The sequence below is a fragment of the Eubalaena glacialis genome, chromosome 8 (genome assembly GCF_028564815.1).
Source record: "Eubalaena glacialis isolate mEubGla1 chromosome 8, mEubGla1.1.hap2.+ XY, whole genome shotgun sequence".
NCBI classification, from domain to species: domain Eukaryota; kingdom Metazoa; phylum Chordata; class Mammalia; order Artiodactyla; family Balaenidae; genus Eubalaena; species Eubalaena glacialis.
Genome location: NC_083723.1, coordinates 71,038,372 through 71,050,797, shown reverse-complemented (window position 1 = coordinate 71,050,797; position 12,426 = coordinate 71,038,372). Strand labels below are relative to the sequence as shown.

At 32.9% G+C, this 12,426-nt stretch overlaps 1 protein-coding gene across 2 annotated transcripts in view; it reads left to right on the top strand.

The window, feature by feature from the left end:
* VPS50 (VPS50 subunit of EARP/GARPII complex) overlaps positions 1-12,426 on the top strand; it is a 130,134-nt gene that overhangs the window by 58,121 nt on the left and 59,587 nt on the right. For both annotated transcript variants that reach the window (XM_061197789.1, XM_061197788.1), the window contains 3 exons: positions 1,018-1,109; positions 5,132-5,226; positions 5,562-5,660. In XM_061197789.1, coding sequence (XP_061053772.1) covers positions 1,018-1,109; positions 5,132-5,226; positions 5,562-5,660 — 286 coding nt within the window. The remainder of the gene's footprint in view (positions 1-1,017; positions 1,110-5,131; positions 5,227-5,561; positions 5,661-12,426) is intronic.

Below are 12,426 nucleotides of genomic sequence, written 5' to 3'. Positions count from 1 at the left end.
ATCTATCTAATAGTCAGCTGACAATATCTAAGGCTGTAAAAAGTTATTTGTTCACCAGAAATTCTTCCTTTCATATTCACATTAAGGACTAAAATTGTAGGAATCAGTAATTTAAAAGTTATTCTTCACAGAACTTCATACAGGTGAAAGGGCCTCTGGAGTTCATCCGTTGTAGTTCTCTAGTGATACAACTGGTGTCCGAACACTTCACCGTTCTAAATAAACTAAAGCTGTAGCTCAGGTGCACTGCTCTGAGTTGCTGGGTTCCTAATAGCCAGACCATACAGATGATATGGCTTAAGCTGTAGGAGTAGTCACAGGTACATTAGGCATGTATCTGGGGCCTGGCCTATGAAAGGGCCTTTTGCTGCTTACCAGTGGGTACCCTGCTAGCCTAAGATGAGATCATATCCTCAGTTGTTCTGCACAGTTTACTTGCACAAAGGCATAATTTTTAAAATATAATGTGTATGTGTATTTTCAGTTGCTTTTAGGGGGAGAATTATTTTGAGGCAGGTCATTGATCTTACCTGTTGAACTGGACATTGTTAGATTATTTACCTGGAATGGATAAAAGTCTTCTGGATCATGAAAAATATAAAATGTATGCATCATTGCCTCACTGCATGAGCAGTTTTGCAGTCTGTACTCTTGTTAACATATTAATTGAAAATTGGGTTAATTGGTCCTGTAATGCCCTGGCAGTAGGCAGTATATGGGTCACTAAGCATCTGGTTTCTGGGATAACACTACCCAAGTTGGAATCCCAGCTATAATCACATATAAGCTGAGTGGTCTTAGGTGTAAAGTACTTAACATTTCAGAGTCTGAATTTGTCTAACTTATCAAATGAGTTTAATCCTAATTCCTATTTTTTGACATTGTTTTGGTTGTATAAATATTGAGAATATTTTCTATATTTTACACATGCTTACAGTATATGAGAATCCAAATTTTTTTTTTTGAAAACAAAAATGTGAAGCAAATTTTAAAACGTATACCATCTTTTATTTTCAGAAGGGAGTAATATGATGGGTACTGAAGAAACAAATTTTGATCGTGGCTACATAAAAAAGAAATTAGAACATGGACTTACACGAATATGGCAGGTTTGGTTTTTTTAAACTATTTTTTTACCAAAGCAATAGAAACCTTCATGTCAAAGTTGTTTTAGAAATTCAGTATTTAAGTTTTCTGTATTTGTTTGTTTTCCCTGCAGATCTAATCATATGTTAGTTTTTCTTTGGAATAAGTCTACCATTTGAGTTCTGTAATTTAGTTGTCAATTATATTTGACTATAAGTGGCAGTAGAAAAAGTTTTAATTTGAAAATATCCATTGGAAATATTCCTTGATTACATTTTGCTTTTAGTGTCCTAACAGATTTGTGCTTTCCTAAAGAAGTTGTTTTCTTATTGAGATACTGTTTATTTTGTGTGTGTGGTTTTTTTCCTTTTCTATTAATTTTAGGAAAAGGATAACTATATAATAGGTGACATAGTTGGGTTGGAGTCTAGAACAGAATGAAGAATTCTAAGTCAGTGATTATTGTGCCTTGAGTGAATCTTATGTATTTATTGACTGAATGTGTATTCCTTGGCTTTTCTTTTGCAGTTTAGTAGCTCAGTTGTTATCAGATAACTATATTTGTTAAAAATTTTTACTTCCTAGATAAGTGTAATTTCTTTGATGATAACTTTGTTCTTTTTGGACTGCTTCAAAATTTAGAAGACTATAGACACTTTGACCATATTATGGTCTTTTAAAATGTATTTTTGATTTTTCTAATGAAGCTGATGTTTAGTTTGAAAATCTTTTATAGGATTTCTTTTGAAAAAATTGTTTAGGAAAATATATAGTGAAAACATAAATTTCCTCAAGAATCACTTAGCAGTTATAATTTAGTGCTCTTCTAACTTTTGATAACTTTCTATTGGATATGCTATTTGAATTTATACTTTAATATTTAAATATATGATAGTGGTAAGAGCTTTGCCTTTTGTATTTTCTGATATGACCATATGAAACTAATTTTTAGTTTTCCATTAATTATGAGTTGGGACTGACTTTTTTCTGAATGTTATGTATAACAGAAAGGAAAATCTCATGAGAGATTTTCAACTCAGATATGAGTTGTTTCTGATTTAGTCTTCTAACAGGTTCTAATTATACTTTGTTGAAATTGTAGAATCTATGATAGAATTTCTGGTAATTCAAAGTACTTTGGATTATTGGCCTGGTATTTTATATAGCTAGTTTCTATCCAGTCTGGCAACCTGATGTCATTCTTGATATAGGAATATCTGTTAAATGTAAGATTTAGTAAAGCTATTATCATTTAAGTGTTTGGCCAGTTTAATGAAAGTCATCATGCTTTTGAATATAGATAATTGTGTTGTAGGTTTCAAGTTTTAGAATATCTTCATCTCCACCCACTTCAAGTCCCTTTTGCACCTCCAACCCCAATTCTCATCCAGTTCTACACAGGACTTTGTGTACGTTAGGAACTCATTAGTGTTTGTTAAATTGAAATTACAAAGCTCAATGCAATTGAAAAAGGCAAAAGCTCTGAAAAGTAAATGTTTTTTGAGAACACATCTGGCAGACAAAACCTGGCAGGAATTGAATTCATTTGATAGCACAATCTGACCAGTATTGTCATTTGGCTTTTTGTAGTATTTATTTATCCCATTAAGGTGAACATTCATATGTTGAAGGGATATAAATGTGTTTTATTTTGGGATACTGCCCTAGACCCCACTGGGGATGTTATATAATATATGCTATACGTACCATAATTCTAATATCTGAAATGCTAAATTCCAAAGCACAAGTGAGCATGTGACAGTTTATTGACGTCATAAATTTATTATCGAGATGATAAATGATGATTGAGAATCATAAGAAGATAGTTAACATTTCTGACATAAAACTAAACTCAGAATCATAATCACCTTGATTATTATTATAAAAACTTTTCAGTTTTTAGAATATTGTCGCAAATTTTCCATGCATTTTGACTCAGTCAGAACCTTTAAGGGAAAAAGGTTGTATCAGTCATAATATGTGTATCACACTGTTTGTGGGTTTAAGAAGATGGTGGTGAAAGCATGGTCCTTGACCTCATGGAGCTTACATATCCAACCATATGAAAGTCTTGGTCTTCCAAGATTTTCTTTTTAGTCTTTAAATATTTGATACGTGAGAAGTGACAGTTTTAAAATGCTTATTATTTCTTTCTTTTTACTATAGAAAATTAGGGTTGGAATATTTCTACTTTTTGTGAATTTCAGATTTTCTTTACAGCCTAATAAACCACCCACTTTTAAAGTTCTTCCTGGGGCATTTGAAAAATAACCATGTATTTCTTCTTTGTATTGGGAATTAGGTTCTCTATGTAAATTAAAGCAGTTTATTATTTATATGTATTATTCTCATCTATATTCTTATTTGGTTGTGGTTTTCTTGGTCTGTGCTGTTCTGAGGGAGGAGTTTTAATCTTCCAGAATGATTGTAGTTTTGTCAGGTTTTTCTTTTATTTCTAACAGCTTTTGTTTTTATACCGGATGCCATGTTGATTGATGATGCAATGCTAATAACCACTTTACTTACCCTCATTGTACATAATTCTCTTTATTAATTTAAAAAAATAGCTCTTTTCTCCTTAGGCATTTTGCAGTGAATTCTAGTTTGCTTTATTATTACCATTGCTGTATTTATTTTGTTCATATTTTCCTGATAAATCCTTGACTATTCCTTTATTTTAAATGTTTTTATATCATGTTTTAGTTTTAAAAATAAAGATAATATGTAAAGTTCTTAGTATAATGCTTGATAAAAGTAAATAATCAGAAAGCAGTAGTTTTTATTGCTGTTTATTAAGCTCTTATGTGTATATTAGAACTGTTCCTGATTTTCCTATTCCATTGACTTTTCTCTATATTGCTAGCACTTTTTGGATAGTTTTTAATATATTTAATATAGGTGGTACAAGTCCTCCATCATCACTGATAACTTCATTCTTTCAAAGTGCTATTTTTAAAAAAGAGGTTATTGTCTATTATTTCTAGTGAATTTTAGAATAATTGTTCAGAAGAAAAGTTTTTGTGTGTGTGTGATTTTGGTTAGAATTTCACTGTATCTCTACATTAACTTGGAGAAATTGACATTTACAGTATTTAGTCATGTATTCAGTCCCTTAACTCTCAATTTATGGAAATTTCTTTTGTATTCCATTAGAATTGTTAGTTTTTTGTTATAGGTCTGATAGCTCTTATTAAAGTTATTCCTAAGTATATTGTATTTTCAATATTTGTTTTAAATGAAATCTCTCCATTTTTAGGTGCTTCAGCCAGGTATATGTGAAAACTATTAATTTTTATATACTGTACTTAAACACTTCACACAATCATCTTATTATAATTATTTTTGAATTGATTATTTTGGGGTTTCTAGCTTACTGAACCATGCCCAAATAATGATGATTTTTATCAGTATATCTAGTATGAGGATATAATTCTTATCTTGCATGTGTGTGTGTATTAGTAGTGATGATGTGTTCTGTACTATTTTTTAAAAAATTATTTATTTTTGGTTGCATTGGGTCTTTGTTGCTGCGCGGGCTTTCTCTAGTTGTGGTGAGCGGGGGCTACTCTTCGTTGTGGTGCGCGGGCTTCTCGTTGTGGTGGCTTGTCTTGTTGCGGAGCATGGGCTCTAGGCACGCGGGCTTCGGTAGTTGTGGCACGCAGGCTCCGTAGTTGTGGCTCGCGGGCTCTAGAGTGCAGGCTCAGTAGTTGTGGTGCACGGGCTTAGTTGTTCCGTGGCATGTGGGATCTTCCTGGACCAGGGCTCGAACCCGCGTCCCCTGCATTGGCAGGCGGATTCTTAACCACTGCGCCACCAGGGAAGCCCCAAGTCTGTACTATTTTTATATCTGATGTTCATGGAATTGTCTCTATGATATCACCCTAAATATGCTGACTATTAGCCTAACTAGATTTTTTTTTTATCAAGTTAAGAATCTATTCCTGTCTCATTTTAATGTGTAACTGTACAAAAAATGGTTCTGAGAACTTATTTTCTATATTTTGGATTTACTTGAAATATTTATTTATTTATTTTTTTTTTATAGGATGTTCAGCTGAAAGTAAAAACCTACTTGCTTGGAACTGATTTGTCTATATTCAAATATGATGACTTCATCTTTGTTTTGGATATAATCAGCAGGTAGTGTTTGAGATCTTGTCTTATTCTTTAGTTTGATTTATTGAACCATGATAATCAATGAAATCATGAATCACTGAGTTGTAATGTATAACTTAATGGAAGTAAAGATAATTGAACATTCATAGTCTAATTTCTGCTAGGTTTATGTGTGAGTGTGTTTAAATATTTCTGCCCTTTGGATGTTTGTAAACTGTAATGAATGTGATCTTTAGAATTTCTTCAAACATCCAAATTTTTATGATTTGTTATCTTTGAATAAAGATGACCTGTACTTCTCTTTTTTCCCTATAATAAACATGTTGCTGAAATTTATGTAAATCTTTCTGTCCAACTAGGTTGATGCAAGTTGGAGAAGAATTCTGTGGTAGCAAGTCCGAAGTTTTGCAAGAGTCTATTAGAAAACAAAGTGTCAATTATTTTAAGAACTACCATAGGTAAGAACTCTAATAAAATATGAATAGACTTATTTAGGTAGTGAGAATACCTTTGTCTAATGCTTAACTTTATAGTGTTAATTGGTTTAAAATAATTACTTTTGAATTTGAAAGACTATCTTCTTTGTAGCTTTTTTTAGGATGGTTAAGGATTTTTTTACCAAAAATATCATAAAGTATTCTCATTACTTATTTTTTGTAAATTTCAACATGTGTTTTGTCTTGAGGGGCTTAAAATATTGAACTGACTTCTGTACGGGTGAAAGATGATTACATTAGGGATCCCCAGAAGAATTTGGCCACTATTCTCTACCTGCATATATGGTGTGAGCTAGTAAGGAAGTTAAATCAGTAGCGGCAGCACTCAGTGAACAGGGGATGCTTGAAACTGTGTGCCTTTTAGGAGTAAAAAGGCTTTCAGAGAACAGGACATGATATTCAGAATGTAGCTACAAAGCCAAGATTTTGTACTACATTGCTTTGCAAAACAATCACTACTAACTTTAAAAAGGTTGCCTAGGAATGGTTTTGGGAGTGGAAGAAGGTGGGAAAGAATGTTTATATAGCAATGTGTTTGTATGCTTAAAGCAGCATTGAATTGAGACAGAGAATATTTATTAGACCTTTCTTCATATAAGCTGGACCCTATGCTGTACACCTTATATACATTTTATCATTTGAATTGAGTTACAGCTCACTTTTTATAATGCATTTTTACTTTTTAAAATGAAGTTTTGATTTTGTTGTTATTTGGTGCTGGAGAGAGTTGGGATTTGAAATTCTCCTTTCTCTCCTTGTTCGGAGTCAACCCCTGGTCACAGGGATATGTGCTATGTCAGAAGAGAGATTACTGGACATGAAACCATTGACTAATTTATTATTAAATATATTTAAGTACACATTTTCTGTCTTAATTGTAAACTATTAAATATTTATTTTGAAAGTTTATTTAAGTTAATCCTGTACCAAAGCAGAGCCTTTGAGTTTCACAATTGAATGAAGAGAATGTTTAAAAAATTAAAAAAAATTTTTTAATTGATTAAACCTCAGGAAAACAGTGGTAAGGGAACAACATGAAACCCTAACACTACCTTAATTTATAACTTCCTTTTCTGTTAAAACTTAAGCCCTGTTAAAACAGAAGGGTTGGCCTGTACACATTGCTGTCCAAAATGAGAGGGGCCTTATACTCACAGATGGGAAAGGATAAAGAACTGTGAAGGAGCCAGAAGCTTCACTTACCCTATCAGAGTGCAGGCATGCTGGATGTCCATTTCTCAAAGATTGCTTTATATCCAACAAGACAACTGGGGGGTCTTTTGATGTTCATTGTGACTGCAAGATGTGTGTAATGCAAAAAACATGGATTTATTTAATGGTTTGCATTCTGCATTCCATTTTACTTACTGTCAAAAGGTGTCTGTCATCTGTGGCCACCGGGCAAGGGCATTTCTAGACTCTGACTATGATGGATATTCCTCACAAAGTTCACCTTGATGAAATTAGAAAATATAGAAATGAATTATTGTTTCCAAAACACTCAATATTTTAATGGGCTTTTCTTGTTAGAAACATTTGTGAAACTTGTTTCCCATTGAGGAGGCAGTATTGTATTGTTAGAAGGAGAGCAGGACTGGGAAATGGTAAACTCGGGCTCTTACCACATTTTTGCCACTTGCCATCTCTCTGTCATTGGACAAATCATTTAACCCCTCTGAGATATGGTTCTATCTATCAATCGTAAAATGAGGTGGCTGGACTAAAAGGTCTCCCGAAGTATTACCTGCAGATCTTTCCCTTTTTTCTTGCTGCATTGTGTATTATAAAAATTGGAATAGGTTAAAAAAAAGTAAAGATGTAATCTTTCTTTGTAGTATTCTTCTCTTTTCCCAATGTTTAAACCAGTCTTGCTCATATACTGCCTGTAGTCATTATCTCTCCAACAGCTGCCATTTGGGAAATTATAATGAAATCACTTGGTAAAGTTGGTGCCAACCATCAGTGTGTTCTGAAGTACATCTGTTTCTTTATAAAGCAAGATAAACTTGACAGGCATTTTAGAAATGATGCCAATGTATATATATTGAGTTGACGAAAGTCATTACATTAGCCAGTGATGAATCTAAATCTACTAAATTCCGATTTAATATCTCCTTCACCAAATCATATTACATAAATACCGAAAAATACCATGAAACATGGTGAAATATAGATCATCTGTTTCAATTTTGTTAAAGTGTTTAAATATGCTTACAATTTGTTTCATGGTCCTCTACTGCCAAGTAGAGCTCTTGAGAATAAAGAAATTCTTGAACCGAATTACTCTTATTTTACAGTTCATTTAGGTTGTTGGTTTGAAGATGTAAGCATAATAAAAAGGTGAAAATAGAAGCATTTTACTCTTTGGCAGAACATCTGTTTATAAAATGTACCCACGTTGCTTGTGGAAGTTGTATTAAAGCTTGCGTGCCATTATCTTTTTCTAGGGCAAAGCTGGATGAGCGTGTGAGGGAGCACAGTCTCTGTCATCTGTCAGTGTAAATTCTCATCTTTCAAAGATATATTTTATTCTCCCAGGTTTCTTTATGTTCAGGTTCTAAGTTTGTATACACCCAATGCTGTCATTCTTCTGCCAGATGTTGCAGAATTCCCCAAAGCACAAATAATCTAATTTGAACAGTAGTGACATAGAAATTATGTAGCAGTGTGCTATTGCCAAAACATTCTATTTAACAAGTACCTTTTATTTTTAATTACTTTAGTATTTAGAGCTTATAAATGTTTTCAGTGATCCTAAAGGTGCACTGACTGATGTCAGAAGAGGGGAAAGGTCACCTATCCTTTTAGGGAGAAAAGTCTCTCCTTGCCTTTTAAGGTTTAAGTTTATTAAGGTTTGGTTTATTCCTTAAGTGTCTTTAAAATGTGTGTTTCTAGGGTCAGTTTTATTATCCATATACTTATCTTTGTTTTCTGTCTGGATCAAATGATTTAATCATCTCTTCTGTTTTTGAATACCGGGCCTGACATCTTCTAGAACTGACCTGCCAGCATGTGTTGCACCCCTAGCCCCAATCCCCCGCCCATATATCCTCTGCCAAATAAGTTGTTTTGGTGAAGGCTTCAGGGAGAGTAGTAAATAAGTTACCAATAATGTTACTTGTTTTATAGGAGATCTCATAAAGAGGTTTTTTGTTTTTTTTTTTTAAAGAAAAACCTAACCTATAATAGCTTTAATTTACAAGTGTCCACGGATATATTTTCCTAGTATTGCTTTGTAACAAACTATCCTGAAACTTACAGGCTTAAAACAACCATCATCTTATCATTATTACATGTATTCTGTGAGTCAGGAATAATTCAGGCAGGGATCAACTGATTCTTCTACTCCTCATAGCACTGACTGAGGTGACTAAGCAGTACTCAGCTGGTGGAAAGCTTGTGTAGCAGGTTCAAGACGGCTTCACTTGCACCTTGGTGGAGATGGCTGGAAGGGTGTACAGCTGTGTTGGTTAGTCAACATGCCTTCATGTGGCCGCTCCAGTATGGTGATCTCAGGGTGGTTGGACTTCTTACGTGGCAGCTGTTCCCATAGAACTAGAGTTCCAAGAGAACCACACAGAGGCTGCATGACCTTTTCTGATATAGGCTCAGGAGTCATGCAGTCCTTTACCACATTCCTTTGAATACAGGCTTGTCGTAAGGCTGGTCCAGACTCAAGAGGAGGGAAATTAGACTTTTTCTTTTGATTGGGGAGTGGTAAGGTCGTGTCATAGAAGAGCATGTGTGTGGGATAGGAGGTATTGTTGCAGGTCTCTTTGATATATTCCTTGGGAAGAAAAGGAGAAATGTTTTCAGAAAATAATTTTTTTTTGGACTTGGTGATAATGGTGCCAATAAGTTAAATTTATTTTTAATATGTGAAGTGTTTTACTGAAAATTTATGTAAAAGTACAACTATTTTCCATCTCTAAACTATACAAGAGGGCTTAAATTTTGGACTTAAAATGAGAACAAAAGGAACAATGTCTTCATAATATATATGTCTTACGTTACACTACTCCCTCTTCTCTATATATGTACATACACATAAATACACAATAATAATGGGTAGGCAACTATTAAACTCCTCTTAGTAAATACAGTTGTTACTGATTTCCAATTTTCTTCCTGCTGGTAAAGAGTCTGGGGCAGTGTGGTGTTATCAGTGGCCTTGGGTCCTACCTCTAATGTGTTACTCACTAGCTTCATGGCCTGTGTGATTTTAACCAAATTTTTTACTTCTCTGAGCATCAAATTCCTTCTCTTTAAAATGTATAAAGGCTTATATTAGATACTCTACCTTCTTTAAACCTTGTGCTTTGATCATTCGTTTTTGGAACCTACATTTTATTGCTTCAAGTCTTTTATTAGGTTAAGTAAAGATCTGTGTTTCACACAGTTCTAATTCACTGACATTTTTCCTTTAACTTGTAGGTCAATATATTTGAGACACGTTGTAGATCGGTTATTATCTCCTTCACTATATTTGCACTTTAAAATCTCTTTAATTTTATTTTGATTGTACGTATTTTTTTGTATACCAGAGAAGGTGTTTTGTGTCCTGCTTGTGTGTTGTTTCTAAAGATGCAGGTGGCACCCAGAGTGCTTAAAGTAATAATCGGGACTGCTTTTCACATAACTATGATTATAGTCAGTTCTGTTATTCAACATCTGATTACAGTTTGTACTTTACATACTCATTGCTTTTTCATCATAACTGCCATCTTTTTTGTGTATTAGAGTAAAATAGAAGAAAGGAAATAAAATGCAAATCTTTCAATTTGTGTAAAATGTTCTTGGGGAAAGAGATGCAAAGGAAGTTTTCTTTGGCTCTATTGAATCAATTTGGATAATATTAACCAACTTATCATTTACAATAAAAAAAAAAAAAAAGTAAATTTTGCCTTTGACTATTGTTTCCAACCATGTTGCAGTGAAAAGAACAAGATTTGGAAATCAGGGCCTCTGTCTCTGCTGTCTACTGCTTGTGACCTTGTGACCCTTCACAAGTGGATTAATGTTTCCTTGGGCCATTTGTGGCCTTATCTTTAAAATGGGCCTGCCCTTTATTGCAGACAATTTGGGAGGGTAGTGAGTAGATTATTACAGTTTTTTCTTTTGAAAAACTTTATTAAATCATAATTCACATAAATGTATGCATATCTTATTGTACAACTCTATGAATTTTTTTCATATATGTACACCACATAAACTGCCCGGATTAAGATATGGAACTTTTCCAACATTCTAGAACAAGGTACAAGGTATCCCTTGTACCTTTTCTCGGTCAGTAGCCTCCTCAGAGGTAACTGCCATTCTTCTGTCACCATTGACTAGTCATGCCCGTTTTGAACATTATGTAAATATTGTGGTTTTATAAATGTTGTTCTGAATTGTATTGCTTTTTATTTTAAATTTCCTGTTGTTTCTTACACACACACATACACACACACACAAGTTGATTTAGTTAGTATATTGACCTTGGATTCCTATGGTCTGGTGGTTAAATTAGCATTTTATTAAATCTAATAGTTTGGAAATTCTTTTGAATTGTTTATACAATATGTCATTTGTGAATAATGATGGTTTTATATATTTCTTTCTAACCTTTGTATTGGTTAGGACTTCTGGTACAATGTTGAAAAGAAGTGCCAACAAGGGACATCCTTTCATTCAGTACTTTATGATATTTGTATGATATTTGTGGTAGGTTTTTGTAGATACTCTATATCAGATTAAAGGAATTCCTAAGAGACAGTCAACTTTAAGGCAAGAAATATTGGTAAAAGTAAAGGGGATACTTCATAATGATGATAGATTGTTAGGAAGATATAATAATCCTAAATTTGTATATTCCTACTAAAATAAATTTAAAATATATAAAGCAAAAATATTCAGACTAAAAGGAGAAATAGACAAATTGATAATCATAGTTGGGAAATTTTGTGTGCCACTTTCAGTAATTGGTAATATAAGCAGACAAAAAAATCAGTAAGGATATATGTTTGACCAACATATTAGTAAAATTTGCCTAATTGATATAGATATATTGGTATATGTATGTTTATACATGTGTATATATATTACAACACTTGACAGCTGAAGAATTCATATTTTTTTTAAGAGCAGAAGGAAAGTTTATCAAAATCGATCAACTGCTGGGCCCTAAAGCAAGTCCTTAAAAAAAAAAAGTCAAGAGATTGAAATCAGAGAGAGCATATTCTCCAACCACAGTGGAATTAAACTACAAATAAATAACAGAGAGATAATTAGAAAACCTGCCAGGTGTTTGAAATTAAACAACCTATTTTCAGTGTTAAAGAAGAAATCATATTGGGAATTAGAAATTATTTAAAAATGAATGATAATAAAAGTATGATATAAAAATTGTGGGATATAGGTAAAGCAGAAGGGAGAATTTTTAGCTTTAAATGCATTTTTTGGTAAAGAAGAATGTTTGAAAATCAGTGCACTAAACTTCCATTTCAAGAAGTTAAAAAAAATGACAGCAAATTAAACCTAAAGAAATAGAGGGAAGATAATTACAAGAGCAGAAGTCAATGAAAGAGAAAGTAAATGTATAATAGAAACCTACAATGCTACTTAGCAAGACTGAGCAAGAAAAAGAAACACAAATTATATCAGCAGTTAAAAAGGTATCTATAGATCTTAAGACATTAAAAATAAAATAAAATGATACAAACTTTATGCTGATAAAGTTGACAAT